Here is a 21,845-nt window from a genome sequence, read left to right as displayed (position 1 = left end):
TCCAAGCTCAGTGTAACGATTATCCCAATCCGTCATAATTGTGTATCGAATACCGGCACAGTGTTAATGTGGACGGCTATTTTATTGGAAGCTTACACGACGAATACCTACTGAATCGATTTTGTTTCTCAATGGTTGCATTGTGAAATGTCGTGAGATCATTAGATCATTGGCCTTCCCAATGAGGTCAAGCATAGACCCTGTCTCGCAATAAACATGTACAGTGCTGCTTTTGACTTGACAGGAATGTGTACCTAGTTGCACCTCTATTGGTTTAGTTAATGCAACCATATGTAGCTTTGTTATCGAGCTGATTAAAATCGGTAAGGAACAGAGCCGCAGCTTCTCAAAACCGTTCAATACCCTCTGTAACTCAAAGTATAGCAATTGATCACACAGCTGGACGCCCAATAGCTCGATAATTCATTGACATCACAAAGAAGTCGCGTAGTGCTATTCAAACCAGATACTTGATACTTCATGAAGTGTTTGTAATACAAGCTCGCTGAGGATTCATTATGAGGTCTTTTTGGGTATAAACACTTCTTCCTGGCCAACCAGTTTAGGAATCATCTTCTGATGCATACTAACTTCTGCCACAGGCGTCCATCTTTGGCAGACCCAAAAATACTGAAAATTCGAAAAGTGCAAGTCATCAGAATGAAAGAGCTGGTCTTTTTCCTCCAGCGACAATAGTTGAAGAAGTTGCGGAAATTTCGAAAAATGGGGAGGAGTTCAATCGGGATCAGGGTGATGAACTCGACGAGCGTGGTAATGACGGCCAAAGTGAATCCCGAGCCGAAAAGTATAGATCTCGCTTGAATAATCTATTGCAGGGAATAAATAAATGGCAACAAGTCTTATCGGCAGAATTGCAAGCTAGACAGAAGATGAGAGAGGTGGGGTTCAAACGATCGGCTGTCTCCCGAGCAGATGCTAGCTTCATGAAAGAAGTTCAACGATTACAAGCAGAAGGACAACTTGGAGCTTTTAAACAACTATCTAAGCTTGCAGATGCTTGCCAATCAGCACGTGATGGACTTGGCCCTTTGGAATATGAAGGTTTCGAAGCTCAAAAGAAGCTGCAGGGACATGTGTGGGAATTGCAACAAGTAGAAGATGCACTCTTCGAAAGTTTTGAATCTGAGCTTGGAGAAGGCTATGAAGGGTCTTCAGTCACTTCGGGCTCAAGTTCAGCACATGATATTCTTGAAATTCCTCCTCCAGCCATTGTAAAGAATCATGGTATTCGAAATCAAGACGAAGACACTGGAGATCTATTTCGCGCATCAACAAATATCATCACTGACATTGAGAGACAGCAAAGTCATTCTGAGACTCCGCTCTCCATTAAAGAACCTTTGAAGAAAAAGTTAGTTGTACACGATTTAAGGATGCTACTCAGCCATGATGAAACTCAACCTGTTCCGGTAGTACGCTTTAGACACTCAGTGAACACGGAGTCCAGCGTGAATGGATTGAGCGAAAGACCGCTTGCGCTTGATCAGAATAACATGGAAAGGCTGAAAAATCCACTGTTGCTGGGACTGGAGAATCAAGGGGGACTTTTTCTCCAGGAGCCGCATTATGACCCTACGTTGTCATTAGATCCGGAAAATATTGAACAGTTTAACTACGAAGGGCAACAACTTGAACCAACTTCCGGTTCAGATTCTGGAGCTTTTGACTTAGATATGCTCGAGGATAAGGATATGAGCACTCTCACTACGAAACAGCATTCAAGTACAGAATCATTTCCCGAATTACTGACGCAATTTGGTACTAAACGCGATCGAATCAACAAATGGTTACTGCATAAGATGCTTATATCAAGATCAGAAGCGAGTCTTATTGGGCTTCAGCTACAAAAAGAGCCGGACTCATCGCCATCCCCATGGGCGAAATTGATTGTTGCCTATTTTCAGTTTGATTACAATACCTCAAAGCCTGCAAGTAGCCATGACGTGAAGAACATGAGCACGGAGGAAAAAATATCAGAACATCAGCAGTCTTCAAATTACCGGGAAGAAGACACAACGATCACTTCTCATCCTACTTTACAGTCCAAGACTACCATTGAAGATACCACAGCTGCTCCCTTAGCAAATCTACACGCTTCTGCAAACGCCAAACCTCGCAACAACCTACCTCATCAATCAATATGCGAAGGACTGGCACAAGTCGAATCGTCCAAGCCTCGTCCAATCAAAGTTGGTATACGCAGTCTCCAAGTCTCTAATTCCGGAAGGCCAATCATGATGACTCCGGAGGGAATGGCAATTTAACAGCGCAGAGCTTGTAAGAACTGCGGAGAAGCAACATAAACAGTGGAAACGGATCTGCAGAACTGCAGAAAATCCAGTAATGAGGACATTGCGGTGCAGCTAGCCAAGAGAATCCCTACTTGAATTGGCCGTTCGCAAGAGTTATGGACGAGGAATTCAAGTACCTCAATAGAGGAGCAATCATATAGCCCTTCAAGAAGTCGATCTGGGATTTGAATGGTTTTCTTAAAGTGGCAAACATCTTAGATATTGGGGTAGGCTGCGTGGGTGGTCATCTGAACATTCATTTCATGCACAAAGCTGTAAAGGAATTAATAAGAGGGAAAACTTGATTCACAATTGGCAAGAGCGTATCACATCAACTCGTATAATCTTTAACGGACCGTACCGCATGGATGAGTGAGCAAAGAAATTGCGATACCCTGAGGATTCTCATGCATCAATACTGGGTGCCAATTCGTTGGCGATAGTAGAGTGACATAAAGTAAGCGAACATCATTCATAATGTGGCGAGAGTTTGGATTCCCCCCACCACCCCCTGGTCTAACGCCTACGTATCACTAATCTTAGGGAAATAAAGACGTACTGAAATCCATCATTTCTCACAAATATAAAATCTGAATTCATCGTGCGCAAAGTGTTCATATCATGATTAGCGAAAGTGGGGCACTATTATGATAGATGGCAAACTAGTGAATCTTTTTACATCAAATTTCGATCAGGCTTTCTTCACTTTAAACTTCAATAATCTTTGTTTGGATGGTTACATTCAATCCTCATGTATTGTAACCACAGTATCCATGCAAGGTTCAATTAGACTCTGCCCTCTCAAGTGGGATATGCAGGGTATAAGATCATCCGATAAGCAACCAACCATTCTATCTTTCCCGAGTATTTTGTACAATCAGCTCGCTGAGCTCGCTGAGATCGTCACCTTACGTCTAAAAGCAACTTTCGGAGCTGTACGCGTTATCTTTGGCGAAAGAGTAAGCCTCACTTTCAACGGAACTCCCGGAAACAACCCATGATCTTTAGCTTCATTTCATAAAAGAATATATGTGGAAATTTCTTGTGGAAGTATGCGTTGATCGTAGTAAGTGAGTTGTGAAACTAGTCCCCTGGGGTTACGCGAATCGAAATTCGGGAAGACCCCTTGAAAATACGGTATCGTCACACTTAATTTCGTATAAGCATAATCCATCAATTACGGAACTCTTGTACTTACCTACCCATCATTACACTTGATTCCTAAAGCAGCAACGACTCATCTCAGTTTGGTTGTAGTCTGGCAACCAAGATATCTAATCTCCTGGGTACCATTAGAGCATTCAAATCGTCTCAAAATGTTCTAAATGCTGAGATGTCCCTAGATATCGAAAGGTCTTAATTGCACAGTATTTGATGTCTGGCCCGTCCGAGTAGTTTGGTGGAGTATAAAGATCACTGGGGCTGTAACGCAACCGTTACAATGCACAGTCATTCATTCTTCCATCGAGAGATCATATCACCGACAGGAGGTGAACACCGTATTTCAGCTTACCAGCCCAAGAAAAATGCATACTCAAACGTATAGCATATTTGCCAGCAATACATGCCCTCCTTATAGATTAGTTCTCATCATGCTATGTCATGATTAGGCAAGAATCTCACAAAAGAAATTCTCCAATTCGTTGGATTGAGCAATTTCTTGTACAGTTCCTCGATATGCATTAAATTTAGAAAATTATCAATGTCATGATTTGAGCTGACTCAAAGCGACTAGAACAGTCGTACACAGCAGTTCCACAACATCAGGGCCGTACTTTGAAGTTAGTGTAATAATGTGCATGTAGGTTAGCCACGATGTTTTTTTTTTGTTGAAATTGCCTTAGAAGCTCATGTATAGCACGAGCTGTAAGCGGACTGGTCTGGTTCTTGTTCGCTTATCGATATCTTATCCTATCAAGAGTTGTAACAACTTGGAAAAGCCTACGATGTTCTCATCCGGATCTTTCGCAGAGTGAATTGGGCGAGGGTGGGATCATGGAACAAGGCTTTAGTTCTAGTAACCCTCATTATTTGTTGATAATATAAGCCTCCTACCACTACGGAACGCTACTTTGTCTCAGTATTGTATATCGACGCCTTATCAGAACAAAAAGCTTTGCCCATAAGTTTTCTGCCCGTGGAATCGTCGTGAGACTGTTAGTTGCGGCTCGGGCCGCTAGCTCATGCATTAGCGCGATGGGTCCGAACAACTGCGGGGCATAATTAGAATGTATTGAATGAAGGAATTCTGTTATTAGACATTGGGAATAAAATGGAAACGGATAAGCTGGTGTGAATTTTTAATATTGGATATGCTAGCTATGTTCACTCAATAGCATTTCAAAGCGCGGAAATTCTAGAAGAGGTTTTAGATAGTATTATTTTTGGACGTCTGAAGTCAAAGATTTATATGGACACTCGAATCTATCATTATATTGCTCGCGATTCTTCGACTTGAATAGAAGTCGGACCATAGGGCTATCTCACATGCGAAATTGGGATAATATCGACAACTATTGCATCTATCTTGACACTTCCAACCGGCGTGTTTGTCGCTTTAACGGTGCGATGATATGCAACCTTAGTTCAATATTTTTATAACTTCCTATGCAGGATAAAAGCAGCGGAAATACAGATCGGTGCATGAGCTTGTGACGTCTCTCTATTCACCATGTCAGCTGCATAGTGGTTGTTTACATCCGAGAAACGTGGGACATCATAACTCGATTTCGTCTAGATTTAAGCCTCAACATGGTAGTTCTAGAAGGACTAGATGACCCCACGACATCGGAAAGATCGGGATACAAGACCAACACCAACAAATAGATGAGCGGGCCGAGCCCTTATCGATGATATCTTTTAATCAGTAAGCACTATGTCTTCAAGTTGTCATAGCACGGGCTGCAGAAATTCGAGCTGCGCGCCAATCGAATTGTTGCGAATGTTAATGTAACCAATCTGTCGTGTCAACATATATACGTGTCGCAGGATTTTGGTATGAAGAGGACACGAGACGCGTCGAGATGCACGATATACGGTCTCCCAGCTATCTGGTACCAATTGGCTGCCAGGACATTGATTACCTGTGACAATCAGTTTCGTCGGTCTCGCATTTTTGACAAGCGACCACGGAATTGAGTGTGTATCTAGACCTATTGAAGAGTTTCTAACTCATAGCAAGCTTTGTTTATACACAGATGCCGAGAGGCTTTGGATGTGAAGTTATTGGTAGTTATTAATAAAGTCATTTGAAGTTAACAGAAAAAAGTGGTCTGGTTTGCCTTTTGACAGTGTTCGCATCCTGAAATAACCCCAGGGATTGGCTTAAAACGTAATAGATTGAGTGACTAGCTCATCTCATGAAGCGTCCGGACGTCTTATTTGCACGTCTGACAAAGGCTCGCTAGACTTCTCGCACACTCGTATGGAAACTTCTACCTCGAAGAAATTGACATTGTGGTTATCGCAGACATGTGAATTAGGCATCAAAATGCTCATGGTACCAAAATATTAGCCTGATTGAAGCACACTCGAGGGGCTAGACTGGCAACCAATTGAACTATCACGATGTCTGCTGTCGAATAGGAGAGTGCTAGGCTGAATCGCCGTAAATACCAAAAGTTTTATGTGCAGAAATGCAAAGGGTGGGATAGAATGATTTGAATTGCGCCCCCATCCTGCGATGATCATTCGATTTCGCGATTTGTGGTGTCCAATTGAAATCTTTTGTTCTCAGCGCGTAGGTGTGGCTCTCATGCTGTGATGAAGGTGATGAAGGTGATGAAGCCATAACTATGCGATACAACAGGCTTCACTGGCATGAAAAACTTGTTTTCTTCTTCCAATCTCCACGTCCAAGAGACTCAGATGTTATTTAAATGGAAAAAATCGACCTCGGTGCGCTGATGTGATAAGGGCAGCGATAAGCAAGAGTTTTTGGCCCTCTGTCAGCTTACCACCCCCACCTTCTGAAAAATCCTTCAACTGCCTATTATAGGTAAACCTCCCGAATTCATCTCATAATGTGTTTGTAGATGACACATATTATTCATTAGAATTACGATTGGTCGAGTGTACCCTCAGATTGTAGTGTTAGAAGGGGAGACGAGCGAGTCTACCTACCTATCCATCATTGAACTTGCTGCAAGGCTACGATGGTGTCTAGACCACACGAGATCTTCAAACACAGTGAATAACTGTTATATGTCATCTTGAAACTCCTTCACAAACTATTAATGGTTACAGAATCGCGCAATCCTATGCTGCGCCACCATTATTAAGTTTGAAACTCCTATTTCTGACTGTAGCTATTTATCGCTCGCAGCCCCCATTTATCCTAGTTGAGATACATGGAATGGCATCCTTCCGGGCAGATTGCTCTTCAGTGGAAGCTTCATATAGGTTCATACAGGAATTTCTTCATGTCTGTCATCAAATATTGACTCTGTGCCACACAAGCTGTCAGCGGCGTGGATTATACCCCGCCTCAGCTATTTTCCAAGATGCGAAATGAGTGATTTCGTAAGATCCTGTCCATTTGAATCCCCATCATCATTTTCATTGGGAGCTTAAGGCGAGAGTTGTCGCACAAAGAAGTACTACTCGCCGATCTTGTCCTTACGTTTTTTCCCTTTTGACCAACGATTTTACGAAATTTTGATGCAGTCAGATTCTCAATGATTGATGATAAATATTTGAGCTGGGAAAATGTTGAATGATCACGAGGAGGAAACTTCACGATTTCCTGAACTATTAAGAGGCGATTTTGATGAGATCCAATTGAGAGAAATACCGCCGACTCCAATAGAATCAAGTTTCGATGTCGAAAGGATACCGAGGACGAGAGCAAATTCAGCTGTTTCAGATGTTTCAGAGGTCTCAGCAGTATCGGCGGCTGAGTCAGAACATCTAATGAAGGTAGATTTACCATCGCGAAGCGTTTCTAAAACTCGTGCACGGAGTCAATCAAATGAATCAAGATACTCAATCTTCCCTGTTGATGTACCAAGACGCAAGTCAACTGCATCTATTAAGACAACGAGAACATCTAGAGCAAGAGCAGCTTCTGAGGCCGCTTCAGAATGGTCGACTACCCTTGATGTACCGGTGCGCTCTGAGACCCGGGCATCAAGAGTCGAAAGAGTTTCTGGAGCTTCACGGGCCTCGAGTTCTAGCTCGAACTCAAGGTCGAGATCGCGTTCAAGGTCACCCTCTAGATCGCCCTCCAGGTCGAGGGGAAACTCCAATGCAGATTCTGTTAACACGATTAGTCTTGAAGTACCCGCGAGATCTGCCACCATTTCTTCAAGACCTAGGGGAATTTCTAATTCGGAATCTATGATTTCCACACGGTCATCAATAAGCCAAGATTGGGGAGATCATAGAAGTCTTTTAACGACCCAGCATCCACCACCTGCTGTTCCTCAAAATGACCTGATGGCCCAATTCGAAAACTTTGTAGAGTAAGAATAATTTGTTTAATGGGGAAAAAGAAGAAACTAATGACGTACTTTAGTGCTATTGATGAAGTGCCCACGAGAAGGATAACGCTGAAGCGAGTTGTAGCACCCGCAAAGAAGACGGTCAAATGGATGCAATTGAAAAAACTTCTTCGAAATCCTCTGCGAAAAGAGTCGAACATATTCGATGAGAAGACCAAGAATTCTGATGGAGCTAGAGTTCAAAAATGGAAAAGTCGATGTTCCATTGCGGCAATATTCATGGGTGCTGTGCTTGCCGCATACGTAGTTTTTATCATCTGGGCATCGCAAAGAACTGATAGCACGAAAATTGGGACGATATTGACAGGAAACTGCTCGACGGTCAACGCAACAAACCTTGGATTGCACGTGCTAATTAATGCAATGGGCACGATTGTTTCCATTGCAAGTGCTTGTGCGCTCTATTTTCTGAGTTCTCCCACGCGAAACGAAATAGATGAAGCTCATGCAAAAGGAAATAGCTTTAATATTGGAGTACTGAGTTTACGAAACTTGAAAAGTTTCAAGAAGAAGATCTTATTTGGGCTACTGATAGTCACTTCTTTGCCTATTCATTTTCTGTTAGTATATACATGCATGATTACACTATCCATACCCCGTTGCTGACAACAGCAGTGCAAATTCCGCCGTATTCGAATCCAACTTGGAAGTGAACTATGATGTGGTAGTAGTAAGTCCGGAATTTCTAGCCCAGTCCTCGGTAGACTGTTTGCAGGATGTCGCAGCAACTTGTACGGAGATCGATGGCCACCCCAGATCATGTGAAACTCATCCCCTCAACTTCACTACTTCTCAGAAATCATCAGACCTTTGCAATACCTCCACGATCCTACATGAACGCGCAAACCAAAATAAGCTTCAGCGCCTCAACACAACGGAATGTCTTACGGCTTACTCAACCGCCTCGAATCCAGCTTCGAATTTTGGAAACCTATTGGTTGTAACGCAAAAGCAACCCCTATTTACCAACAACACCATCCTCCTTGCATTTCATCACATATCTTATTCATCTGTTCTCAGTGGCCATGGATGGACCTGTGGACCCGACGACCCGTTACCCGGACAGAATACATGTGATATCCCCAATCTCATCCTCAATGCCGACATTTGGACACTGGGACCTTCAATGCTTCCAACCACCACTAAATCCACATCACTTGCATCTTATGAAAGATGGAATATCGATCATTGCCTTGTCGAAAGCTTGCCAGTCCAGCCTATGTGCAAGTTACAGTACAGTCGCTCAATAATACTATGTATCATCATCGCATTAGCAGTGAAATTCATCTGCATTCTATTCATAGCTATTACCATGACCAAGCCAGTACTCTCGACAGTCAAAGATGCTGTCACTTCATTCCAAGACCGAACGGATATGGTGACATCAAATAGAAATTTCATTCATCGCAATTCGGCATGGAAATCCAAAGACGGTCTATTGATTCTAGAACCGGAGGTGGAAGGAAGGCCTAGGAACCTGCGATGGTTCCATGGAGCGAGCTTGCCATTGTGGGCCGCTACTCTGTTCTTGTAGGTATGCCCATATATTTCTCGAGGAACCATCTAACCAATTCACAGAGGCGCCGTACTCCTAGCTGTCCCTCTTGTTCTTCTCACCACCGCCACTGTCCCTATCCCTCACCCATATTCCATCGGTCTCGGACGCTACTCACCTCTCGCAATCTTAAACATCTTTTCCTGGTCTAGTAAATCTTTCGTTCCCCTACCCGAGATAACAAAAACCCAACTCTTCCCAACTGTTCTCCTCGCCAATCTTCCTCAATTGGCAATTTCTATTTTACTTTTCCTTTTCGCACAAGTATACACTCGTATGCTATCTGCAAATACATTTTCGTGTCTCACAAATCCTTCTCCGAGCTTGAAGTCCCGGAAAATCATGGGATTTTCATGTGCATATCTATATATCTCCGCGCAAGTGGTTTTAGGAACGGTTCTTCATTTCCTTGCGTCTCAGGCGTTATTCGTACACCATGTTGAAATCGTGGGGAGTGACGAATTGAAAGAGCCGTTGGAGTATTTAGATTTAGGTTACAGTCCTTTGGGTATTTTGATATCTTTGGTGTTTGGTGGCGTGATGCTTGGGACTCTGATGGCAAGTGGCCTATGGAGGTTGAGCGGTGGGCAATTGGTTGGAAGTGGAAGTATGGAAATCGCAGCTGCTTGTAAAAAGTAAATGACGGAAAAACGGAAAAATGGTACTTGGGCATCACGATGGAGTTTTCTGTATTATATATGGACGGGGTGGGCTGCACGACTGTATTGGTTCTACGACGTGGCATGTGGCGCTTTGTATATGATGATACCAATATGTACATATCTTCTATTCTTGTATATAACTTTTTTTTTGGAAATTCTCTCTGTGGTATGACACTATCTGTATCCTATGTTATCACATTTCGATTCATGATTGTGAAATTATCTTCAACGCTTGACAACGATGACAGATCCGGCATTATTCGCAAACTCACTCTCCTTGTAGTGGCCAAGTAATTCTGTTCAGAATCCTGAATTGCGTGTATATAGCTGATGAGTATTCTCGCATGCTTCGCATAGAATGGCAGTGGAGTGACTTTCCTCTCAAACGTTGTCAGTAAGATTTATGATGCTGAAATTCCATTCAAACCAGCATATCGTATGGCCAATATCGTATGGCCAGCTTGCCAGCGCAGATATATGATTAGATAACTTATTCGAATGATGTGAGTATAAGAGCTTGTACTAAGTTGCCGAGAGAATCCCACCAAAATAGCAACGTGGAGTCGTGCGCATTCTTTACTTGCCCCCTCCCCGCCCCCTCTCAAATACTTGGGCAGCACCCAATGAGAATCGCAGCAATGTCAAAACAAAGCAGCATATATAGCTCAAGTAATATTTTGAATGCTTTAGCAACTAGCCATATATGGAGAAAGAGAGATTAATCCCTCACTTTCGAAAATCATGCTGGTCGTAAGGCCTAAGGTTAAGCGGCAAAAAATATCATCAAAGTAACGTGATGGTTTATCTCATTAGCATGAGAATCGGACTGTAATAGGACCCGTATTGCTGCCGAATCGCGAGATAAAAGACGTGCCATGAATGGACAATAGGATTTGACAGGTTCTCGTATTTTGCATTTCCAGTATCACGGAGGTTCGAGATAGGTTCATCACCATCCGAACGCAAAACATACTATCACGTGATATCGATAATGTGGGGAGGGTATCAGTGCTGGAGGTCAATGGTCGGAGTTGATCAGACACCAAGCAAAGTAACTTCAAAACTCTGTAAGATTCAATACACTGAACATTCGATCGTCTGCATTGAATTGACTTGCTTAAATTGGATTATTGGGACGAAAATTAAGCTTTGCTCGAACTTATTTATGATATGTGACTTATTTCGTCCTGCATTCGACACTGTCGTGCATTATATAGAGAGTAGACCGTCGTTGCTTTTGATCTTCTATCATGTAATGAAGATGCATATTATTCACCATCCCTCTCAATGCACCACTTTCCAGCTTCTGATGGATGTTTATCGGGAATTTCGTACATGCCGCAATGGACTCCGCGAACCAGAACTCCGGGCAAACTTCTCATCAAAGAAAATGCCAAGTTTCAATTTCAGGTCAATGGTTTTCGGAAGTTGAAGATACAGTGAATGGACAAGTTTCTAGCTGCGGAGACTATAGGATCAAAATAAAGGGGGATCTGGAGAAGCTCCTGCCAAAGAAAGACGATGGCAGGATGTAATTTCATAGCACAACACTGTTGGTGTGCCAATGAAAGCTTAAATCAATCATGCCCAAACTTAAAAAATTTCAAGTCGGGTCCACGCGACGTGTTTTCAAACTCAGCTACATTCATTCTTACCGCGAGAAATTATGGTCATTCCGAATTTGCAAATGCTCTTTCCCGTTTTTGTAGGACCTTGCGCCATGCAGACAAATCAGCCCCTTTTATTTTTTCTACTGGCATTGGCTGATTTATGTCCTCAGTGAGGATATCAAGCTCAAACTTTCTTCAAGCAATCTTCAATCTGCGCGCGGGCAGAATAGCCGACACCTGCTTCGGTGCAGACAGCTTCTTCAAGTCTTCAATAATTTCTGGCAAACATTGGATTTGGTTAGGACGGGGCTCGAATCAGCCAGACCGGATTTGATCGAGGTCGAAGATTGTGCTGCATGTTACATTCATGAAGTAAAATGTATAGGGTTGGAAAATATGCGGTCAAATACGAGGATGAGGATAGAACGAATTGAGACAATGTGGGTACTGCCCTCCAGGAACTAGTTCTAGTGGCAAGATCGTCTACTTCTTTAGACATTCTGGGAGAAATCGTAGAGGGATGATGCGATAACGTGGACTGCATCAGCCACGAGAAATTCTTTCAAAGCAATGCAGATAACTTTGAAGCAATGTTCTTCCATACTCCTAGACTGCGTTAGAGTAGCAGTCTCGCTGCATATCTTAATCGTTGCTACATTTCTAATAAAACTCGGCAATTCTGTTCCGGCCAAGAATCCGTCGGGCGAACAGCAGAAATGGCCAAAATGAGGATAAGAACCCTAGGTTTTTCCCAAACACTCTCCTACACTTGCCAAGTTCAGCGAGTGCCAGCGCAACAAAAGGTAGATGTCAAAAGCTAGATGTCAAAACTTTGATGTCTATTTAGAATACTAATCACCATTATCAGGCGAGGATACAAACAAAATAGGGATTCCAACCCCGCAAATAACACAGGAACCGTGCGATAAACTTTCATCAGGGTCCAAGTCAAACCGAAGCATCAGTACTGCAAGAGAAACGCGTACGCCAATGTTTCCACCGGTCCTTTTGGAGCCCAGCTGCGACTTGAGATACTTGGATTGCCTCCAGAAAAGGACCAAAGGAAAGGATGTGTTGATTAAACTGGTCCTTCGTATATGCCCCGAGCAATGAGGTCAAGTTACATGATTTCGATGGAAATATTGAAGGTTGACAAATTCTTGTTTGGGACAACACGACACAACTGGCTAATTAAAATTCGGTTCAAAGCAGATAATCCATGATCCAGTGCAAAAACCCCAGAATATTAAATCACAGTGGTAATATAGTCCAACGTCGTGAAACTAGGCTAATAGTGATCGTGGGGTACGATTTCCCGAGCAATAGTGTATTGCAGGTAATTTTTATCAAGTAATATCAAGCCACATGATGCGCTGTGCTAAGAGGTTGGCACAAAGAAGCACACCTGGGCACCTACTTACTCTATTTTCAATGTGGCTGACGTGACTGCAAAGGGTCTAGTCAAGTTGATGCACGACTTCATTCAGAAATGATAGCAATGAATCAATTGTGCATGTTTTGCGGGAACAATGGTCTTCCTAATATAGAATTTCAGGTTGGAAGATCGATTACCAAGGTTTCAGTACTGTCTGAGAGACACACTTGACTCTTTTTGTCAGGAATCACAAAATTCCAAAAAAGTTCCTATCAAACGTTGATTTAGATGCTATTGCTTCACATGCCCGCCACAATTAGCTTATAGCCAAAATCGAAGACGAATGCAGGTTATACAACAGCGTTATGCAAGGCAGATTACACCATAGCTATTCCAGAGCTTGTGATCGGTTGTATCTTCTACCACCAAACAAACTTTTACTCGGCGTGTTCTTTTTAGTACGTAACTCTACGCAACTATCGTAAAATGAGGAGTAAATCTCGATGAGAACACTAAAACATTGTTCCAGAACATCTTGGGAATTCACGTGATGTTAATCATCACCCATAGGTCCCATTTATAATTCGGTTTTGATCGGTTGAAGATCAGGAGATGGGTCAAATCACATGGGGTCCCCTCATCAAAGTCATCAAAGTCCATTATCACTCGTTTAGAAAAGCGGGAATTTCACCAACCACGAGTCAAACATTAGTCCACGAGTCCACTCACAGCTTATTACTGTACCATAGCCAAGTCAAATATACAAGTCTACCATGCGTGATCCCAAGTCCCAACATCATCATTATCAAATTAATTGCATGCTGAATCCAATCAGGAACTAAATGGGTTGGATGGAGACTCTCAAATGGGAAACTCGCAGGAACAATACCAAGTTTCAAGAAAGTCGACGATACTTCTTGTACACCGTATCTGAAATACTTCAAGTATCATGATAGCGACAATCACAGTTCCACCAAAGCTTATCTGGCGGTGAGATGACTACCCAATCCGAGCCCCTTTATTATCACGGAGCACATGAACGGACCTTCCATAACACCATTGCCCAAGCACCAAAAAATATCGAGGAAATACCGAACCCAATTACTCCTTTCAGCTAATACTTACATTTACTTGTAGATTGATTGGGTTTTGGTCTCAACTAATTCGATCGATTCTGATGTGCTTCGTAAAGTTGCGGTAAGGTTTATACAGGCGTAAACAGGCGAGATAGATTGCCATTACCCTTTTAGATTTTTTAAAACCTTGCCCGGGCTATTTACCTACCATGTTCAGTGCTAGCCCAATACACAAGCCATCATCCACAAGTGCCCAATTTTTGTTGGCGTCTTTTCACATTCCTCTAAAGTTCGATGGACCTGCGTGATCAAATCTATGAGGCATTTCAATTTCATCCACAACCAACCTAAACATTCTATATATTGAGACATTTTCCCACCTATTAATTCGCTCTTACTTTTGACAAAAAAGAAACATACAATTTGTTACACCATATCAAGCACTGCAATGGGCTTTGAACTTCATACTCTTTTCACTACCGCTTCGTCAGATAAATACTCAAGTTCGACCAGAAGTTGATAATAACGAAAGCACTTTTTTCTACACCGTTACATTGTTACACATATTAATGTTCATTCCAGTCTTCAGCCTTCCAACGTCGTCGACCAGATCTGCCAATCATCGACTTTAATTCCCTCCATTCACATTTCTACAATTTAATCTCTCTTGATTCCATTTCATAAATATCAGAACATTCAGAACAGTCATCACCATGCAGATCTCACCACCCCGCAACGCCCACGCCTTCTCCAATAAGCGAATGCTCAACTCAACTCCTTATCCGAACTACGCCTCTTCTCGACCACGACAAGCTTCTTCGTCCTCATCTCTTCGCATTCCTATGCCTGTCTCAAACCGCAACGCACGAGAACGAGCTCCCGTTCGTCAGGTTCAACAACCAGAATCGGAAGTTAGTATTATTGTCACGACGTGGGATGATGAGGGGAAGTGCTGGTATCCAGTCGAGGCTTATGGTCCTATCGGAGAACACTTGAATAAATTTATTGAGGCCAGAAGAAGGGCTAAGCAGATGAGTGAGAGAAGAGACTCGGAGTAAATACGGAGGGTGGATCTTCATACCAAGTGTTGGAAAAGAGGATGGAGTTTTTGTGGATGTTTTTCCATCCTTTGGGTGTCTCTTTGGAGTTTTATGACATGATGATGATGATTTTCTTTTGGGGTAATAGGTATCAGGGGTTCCGATAAAAGATTGCGTCAAAATGGTAGATGGCACATGCAATATGGTTTGTCACGAGGCAACAAGGACAACTGAACTGAACGGATATGGGAATAATAGAAGGGGCATCGGAGTTCGATTTGGGCATTCTATACTACAGTAGCTAGTAATTCCATCTTCTCAATGGGTCGCAAGACTCGGTGCCTTCTGGCGCTCCTTGATTTGCTTGCTCGTTTGAATGATCACCCTGAAGCATCTTTTAGTTTCACTCCTATTTTGGGTGGTCTAGGCACCGCCAAGTTCCAGTCGCTCTCGCCCATGCATCAAACAATCCACAACATAATGACTCCGCTGTCACGTCCCACCAGTCCGGTCAGCCTGTTCCTTAGCAAAGGAGAATAGATTGCCTGCGGGACGAAGCGTCTTGTTTCGTCCCGCCCTTGCAATAACTTTCCGTGGGCTAAAGAGTCTCCACCCGGGCTGAAAATGACAGCTATCTCCACTACTTGGCATTCACATGCAATGCACGCTGAAGTTTTCTTCTGGCGTCCTTCGATAGATGGATCTGGATTTTTTTTTTAGATTTTTTTTTCATCACGTTGGTGGTCAAGTTTTTGTGGGGATTAAGGGGTAATGGTGATGTGTATGGCATTTATACTTTATGCAGTGTGAGTTTTTGGTGGGAAAAGGGGAGATTTGGCATGTGGGCGGTGAGTATATTTTGTATCAACTTCTGATCGATTACTTCAATTGGTTCATAGTTAGGAACTGGAGTAGCATCGTGAAGTACTTTGCTATTCGATAATTATCCGGCTTTTATCCATTTTTACTTAGGTATCTAAGGTACAAAAAGGGGACGAAAAATATCACGAGGTAGCCAATAGCAGCCGAGATCACTACCCCGCATTACCCCGCCATGATGGGCTGGGAGCAACAGCATCATCTTGTGCTTCAATGATATTTTATGTTTGCTGCGTTCACTCATGATAGTTAGGGACGCAAGCTATGTGGATAAAAAGAAATCATGCATCACATCAGAAGTTCTGATCTTCATTGTTTACAAAAACTGGTTATTGAACAACCTAACTCCCTAAAATATCTGCGAAGTAGCTGTATGGCATGCTAATTGCCCGGGCTACTTGTGCTCTGTATCAGACCATACTACCACCATCCGAAAGCTTCAAACAATCCATTTTCCAGTGAAGACTGTTGGCTCATCATGCAAGCAGCCAGCCATCTTCTTCAACCTCATTCTCATCCTCATCGTAATCCATAACCTTCACCCAATCTTCGTCCGCATCCCCATTCTCGGCATCATTCTCAGCATCATCCTCAGCCTCTGTCACAAACTCTATCTTATAGTCATCCATACATCCTGTATACTTTGATACCTTGGTGGCAGCCGCACCATTGGTATTCTTCGCATTGCTTTCCATCGTGTTGGTGGGACTGTTGGTGGGACTGTTGGAAGTCTGGGGAGAACCGGCAGAGAGTTGAACTTTTGTGTCTTGGAATTGGAGAGCCTTCTGGACAGCTTGTTCTGCAGATTGAACAGCTTCCTGAACCGCTTCTTTCGCAATCTTTTTGTTGTTGTTCTTGTCCATTTCCAGGATGTCCTCAACAGAACCATCAACTGAAGAAGCAATCACAGTCTTTGTACTTGTTCCTCTTGATAGTCCAGCACTCTCAGCAATCTCCGCATGACATTTGTCGACGTGTCTTTTTATAAGAGCTTTTTCAATTCTAGTTCTGACAGCCTGACTTTCCAAGATGACTCTAGTTGCTTCTGCTCTAGCAGTCTGACTGTTTTTGATTGTTGTTGTCGCTTTGTCTCTTGTCGCTTGGAAACTAGCTTTGATCTCACTGAGTGCTGGTGTGGAGTTCTTGACGAAGGTACCGAATTGTTGATCTCCTTTGTCGCTTTCAACATCAGAATCTTCTGGCTTGGGATTCTTTCTGGAAACGATTAGAGCTTCTAGTGATTTGAATTCTGCAGGATCTCTGACATTTCTTCTTGTATGATGGCGATCTTTTGTTGCTTTCGGTGCCATAGCATACTTAACATCTTTCTCCTGATGCTTCTTGCTTGATCTCTTTGTAGGAACTGCATCGGGAATCCAAGCAGAACTGGCTGATTTCGTGTTTTTCTCCTGTTCTTCCATCTCCTTTATTATCACATCAGTGTACAACAGTTTACGAAGAGTAGGGCTATCATCACTCTGCTCTCTTGTCCATCTACTTCTTCTCTCTGTTTCTCCCATTTCGTTAATCGTACTCTCCTTTGTATCATTACGAATCTCATCATAGGATGGATTAAGCATATGATCTTTGTCGTGTCCAGATGAAATGTCCTGGAATTTGACCGATTGATTCTGATTCATCTGCATGGCCTTGCGACCTTGACGTTGTTGTTCCATCTTCCTGGCGTTGTAAACCTCTTTGGACAAAAATTTCGCGAAGTCCGCGTTTGACATGATTTTCTTGCCAGAGTACTTATTCGATGGTGGTGGCGATTCTGTATAGTATTTAAATATAGCCAAGTCAGATGGTGGAATAGTAGACATGATGAGGTTGACTTTAAGATTCGGGATGTTCGAGTTGTATTTTGTTTGTTAGACACAAACAAAGATGTACAGTCTCGAGTTGTGGGAAAAGCTTTATGGTAATTTGGGAAGATTTGGGCTGTGCAAAGCTGCCGTATGGAGCTAGCATGGGGCTCGGAGTGAATATTAACACGTGTTTTGTCAAAGGTCTTTAGATACAGTAGAATTCATTAAAAGAGAATTTGCTCTGCTACGTCCATAGGCGGTGGTATTGTAGAAGTCCCCACCTCCAATCATGTCTCTACAACTCATTTTTGGGAGGAATAGTTTATGGTGACTGAGTATGATACATGCTAGCCGCATATGATACGGCTGTTTTACAAATCACATCGCAAATGCAGTGAAAGATATACTTACTAGTGAGTTTAATTCAGATGCATTTAGATTTAGAGTATCCTATTTCGTGGCCATTGCTCAGCGCTGTTCTGCTATTGACTTGCAGAGCTCAGCTCTATCGATTGGTACCACACTCCTTAGTATCAAGCATCACACGCCGGCGGCTCTGTTTTCTCCTGGAGGTCAAAATTCCGTATTCTATGATATTAGTAGATCACTTGCAGTTCAATGTGAGAGTAACAGTTGGAAAATTAAACAAAGAATTTGTAACTATCTTGGCCTTCAACCTCCTTCACATTTGTTGCTTTCACGCTTTTTGTCCAGCTACGAATTGCATGAATGATAGATAAAGCATGGAATGATGGAAACAAGTTAAAAGAGAAGATACATTCACGTTGTAATTATGCACAGGTTTTGATCTCTAATATGTCCATTTTCTATGATTGGTAGAGTAGAAATTGCTCTTGATGACTTTGAGCGCAGTCAAAGAAGACATGATTACCGCAGCCACTGCAAGATTGTCATTCGATCCATCATACAATGATAGTCGACAACAGAAGAAAATGGTTTTCGGTGATGTCTCAGCCAATTGTTTGAAATTCAAGCTAGAGCCTGGCCATCATCGTTGTCTTCGCTCTCAGCTTTAACAACCTCTTCGTCGATGTCGCCACAATCCATCTTCAATATGATATGGTAATAGGCTCCAGAGTTCTCGAAATCATCATTGGCGTCCGAATTGTTGTAATTGTTCATGAGAATTCCGGGGGCATTTTTCGCGATAACACCTTTCTCAATGTTGTTCTTCTCTGCGTCATCCTCCATGTCCATACCCAACAAGAGAAGATCCGCCTGAACGGAATCTCCAATTTTGCTTTGCTCGGTGACTCCATCCACAACAATATCTTCGCAATCAGGTTTCTTCGCTACTTTCTCATCGGCAGTACTCTTCTTGACGAGATCTTCGTGAAAGACTTCAATGGCGACTTCTTCGGTGACATTGCCCTGAACGCCTTCCTTCTTAGTAACGATACTAGCGGTGACTTCCTCAGCGGCTTCGTGGTTGTTAGTCGCATCGGTGGAAGTTATATGGCGCTGTCCGATGTCCTGAGCTGAGTTATTCAATGCTTTGTCGATTCTCTCGCGTTCCGTTTTCTCGAGTACGAATGCTATTGCTTCAAGCAAGGATAACGACTCCTGAATTTCCTGTTCTGAATCACCAAGTGCTTCTCTTGGCGCATGCGAGATCAGAAATCTGATTCCTCCGAGAGGAGTCATGATATTAATTTGTATTGTGAGGAGGAAAATGTGTTGATTGTGAAGTGTTGTGATTTTTGAAGTTTTGTAGATTATTGTAGAAGACTCGCAAGAAGGTGTTCGAGTTTGTTGAAATTTGAGAAGAGAATTTTGTTGTAAAATAAATACCTCGGACCCCACAAGCTACAGCAGCTTGTCTAACAAGCGAGAACAGGTGAATTCCAAGGTTGGATTCGCAACTGAAACTAGGTAGCCAGGTACCTAATGTGGCTTAGCTCAGCTGGTACCCATATCATATTCAGTACAGGAACAGTTCACTAGCGTCAATTCACAAACGAAGAATGAGGCAGTTTTCTGGGCTGGCATTGATTGTATTCCTATATATTTGCTAGTGAAATAGGTGATCTTTGATATAAAGCACAGCAAACTATCTCGAGAACTTAAGGTTATATGCTAGCACAAATAAGTGAGTGGATGACTACCATAGTTCATCATAACTTTCTGAACACAAACTGATTCTTTGAGGGTGTGCAAGTTCTTTGATCTGACATAGATGTGGATAATTTAAAGTCAAAATAGGTATTTAACACTGGTAAGTTCTTAAGTGAACGTTACCATTCAGAGATATGAATATGTCTTTCATCCCTTCTTTTGAAAAATATTCAAATTGTATTGCATTTGATGGTTTCCGTCTAGTTTGCAAGCTTGTCATAAGTCATGTTGACACATTGAACTTCACGGGAAAGAAGAATCATATCTCTATTTCGCTAGTAATTAGTCTTTGATTGAATTAATTTGCTGATTAATATGTCATTGATATATCTGTACCGAGGAAGTTCACCCGTTTGACATGAAGGACGCTCATTATATGACATCTACATCGCCTGGTCGAGTGATGAATACAACCCAAAAATACAAGCTTGAACTGCAGCTCTAACCAAGATGCAGTGATCATCTTGGTTCTCTTTCAACCAAGACCCAATCATCATCTCGAATGTCCTTGACCATGACCCAATCACGATCCAGCCCCTCACTCAAAGCCTTGGTAGTAGCCTTTTCCATTCGTCTCTTCCGCTTAGGCAACTTGGCATCATAGTCTTCCGCGGGTATACATTCAGGAATACTGCCTTGGGGACTCGGCCCTCGAGCGCTACTCTGACCACCTGAACTGCTGGTACCCTTCGGAACATTGCCAGGTGAATATCTCGGGGATTTACGTGCGAGTTGGAGTTGATTGTTATAAACCTTGCTAAGGCTCGTCAAGACATCCTGTAGCATTCATATTAGTATATCTCACTGAAATTCAAGGCTAGATAATACATACAACTTGTTCTGTGACCTCAACGCCACATTCGTTCATTTCATCTCTGACCTGCGCCTGCTCATTGAAGTACTGCGCAAAGACTTCCGACTAAAATGATGAGATTAGCCTCTAAACTCTCTGATATCTGAGGCAAATATCTTACATAGATTGGATCAGGATCCGATCCGACAAAACTTTCACCGGGAACTAGAATCGAACCACATTAGTAACCCTAACTAACCCCCGTAAAGTTTATACTAGCACTTACAGAAATAGGTCGAGATGGATTTATCCCAACAGTACATAAAGTAATTATTGTGGACCGTATTTCCATAATACTCGACACACTTTACTTGGTATCTATCCGTGACAGCCTTTTGGTCCTGGTCCGATATCGTGTGGCGAGCAAGTCTGGGAATAGCCTTCTCCCAGAACATCGAGGAATGATAAGCATCACTATCATGGGGATGCTTGTTCTGTAGCTGGATAAATTGAGGTGTGAATTCGGGGAGATCCATTCTGATCTTTTGATATCTTGATTTCCTCGTAGTGACGTCTAGATGTGGAAAATTTATCGGGAGAATTATAACTACATATCCTGAGTTAAGCTTGGATGCGTAATAGAGATGCCAAAGGTATTACAGAACTTGTTGTAAAGATTGCGGGGAAGATACTGAAAAAAATGTTTGTGCGAACAAGAAGTACTTCTGGAACTGGATATGATTATTTTTCTACGCAGTACGGTCAAGCTGTAAACTAGTGTCACCCCAGAAACTCAGTTTTTGAATGATTCAAAAGTTATTGATGTTGTACGATTCTATTCAACGTTTCAGATTGCATTTCGAGAATGGGATGCTACTGGTTATTGGCATCAGCATTGATATTCTATTGGTTTGATATGTTGTACAGCTATAGGCATCTCAGACTTGAATGTCGTTGAAATATTCATTGAGGTTTTCCATTTTTGTGGTGCTTATAATAAATTTACTCCAATCTGCGGTACTATAAATTTGACGAAACGAAATTTAGGGGTGTCGGGATATCGATCATGTGATCTAAAGAGGGCACCGTATTGCACTA

The 21,845-nt window shown here is 42.5% G+C and overlaps 6 protein-coding genes across 6 annotated transcripts; 3 read left to right on the top strand and 3 right to left on the bottom strand.

The window, feature by feature from the left end:
• Positions 1 to 391: 391 nt before the first annotated feature.
• On the top strand, positions 392 to 2,806 carry EAF02_008019 (uncharacterized protein). The gene is made up of 2 exons (XM_038904067.1): positions 392 to 533; positions 603 to 2,806. The coding sequence occupies exons 1-2, from the start codon at positions 519 to 521 to the stop codon at positions 2,283 to 2,285; spliced, it is 1,698 nt and encodes a 565-aa protein (XP_038756348.1). The 5' UTR covers positions 392 to 518; the 3' UTR covers positions 2,286 to 2,806.
• A 4,213-nt stretch (positions 2,807 to 7,019) lies between these two features.
• Positions 7,020 to 10,007, top strand: EAF02_008018 (uncharacterized protein; the record flags this gene model as incomplete). Its single annotated transcript, XM_038904066.1, has 4 exons — positions 7,020 to 7,774; positions 7,828 to 8,373; positions 8,429 to 9,343; positions 9,392 to 10,007. 4 exons carry the CDS (start codon positions 7,020 to 7,022, stop codon positions 10,005 to 10,007), a joined length of 2,832 nt encoding a protein of 943 aa, XP_038756347.1.
• Positions 10,008 to 14,804: 4,797 nt separating this feature from the next.
• Positions 14,805 to 15,149, top strand: EAF02_008017 (uncharacterized protein; the record flags this gene model as incomplete). The annotated part of the gene is made up of 1 exon (XM_038904065.1): positions 14,805 to 15,149. The coding sequence occupies one exon, from the start codon at positions 14,805 to 14,807 to the stop codon at positions 15,147 to 15,149; it is 345 nt and encodes a 114-aa protein (XP_038756346.1).
• A 1,337-nt stretch (positions 15,150 to 16,486) lies between these two features.
• EAF02_008016 (uncharacterized protein) lies at positions 16,487 to 17,833 on the bottom strand (the record flags this gene model as incomplete). Its single annotated transcript, XM_038904064.1, has 1 exon — positions 16,487 to 17,833. The coding sequence occupies one exon, from the start codon at positions 17,831 to 17,833 to the stop codon at positions 16,487 to 16,489; it is 1,347 nt and encodes a 448-aa protein (XP_038756345.1).
• A 975-nt stretch (positions 17,834 to 18,808) lies between these two features.
• EAF02_008015 (uncharacterized protein) lies at positions 18,809 to 19,483 on the bottom strand (the record flags this gene model as incomplete). The annotated part of the gene is made up of 1 exon (XM_038904063.1): positions 18,809 to 19,483. The coding sequence occupies one exon, from the start codon at positions 19,481 to 19,483 to the stop codon at positions 18,809 to 18,811; it is 675 nt and encodes a 224-aa protein (XP_038756344.1).
• Positions 19,484 to 20,413: 930 nt separating this feature from the next.
• Positions 20,414 to 21,283, bottom strand: EAF02_008014 (uncharacterized protein; the record flags this gene model as incomplete). Its single annotated transcript, XM_038904062.1, has 4 exons — positions 20,414 to 20,731; positions 20,787 to 20,873; positions 20,929 to 20,972; positions 21,034 to 21,283. The coding sequence occupies 4 exons, from the start codon at positions 21,281 to 21,283 to the stop codon at positions 20,414 to 20,416; spliced, it is 699 nt and encodes a 232-aa protein (XP_038756343.1).
• Between the last annotated feature and the right edge of the window lie 562 nt (positions 21,284 to 21,845).

Source organism: Botrytis sinoallii (genome assembly GCF_014898435.1).
Source record: "Botrytis sinoallii strain Bc 23 chromosome Unknown BSIN_014, whole genome shotgun sequence".
Classification (NCBI taxonomy): Eukaryota; Fungi; Ascomycota; class Leotiomycetes; order Helotiales; family Sclerotiniaceae; genus Botrytis; species Botrytis sinoallii.
The sequence above is the reverse complement of the archived record's forward strand: the minus strand, read 5'-3'. Positions and strand labels throughout refer to the sequence as shown.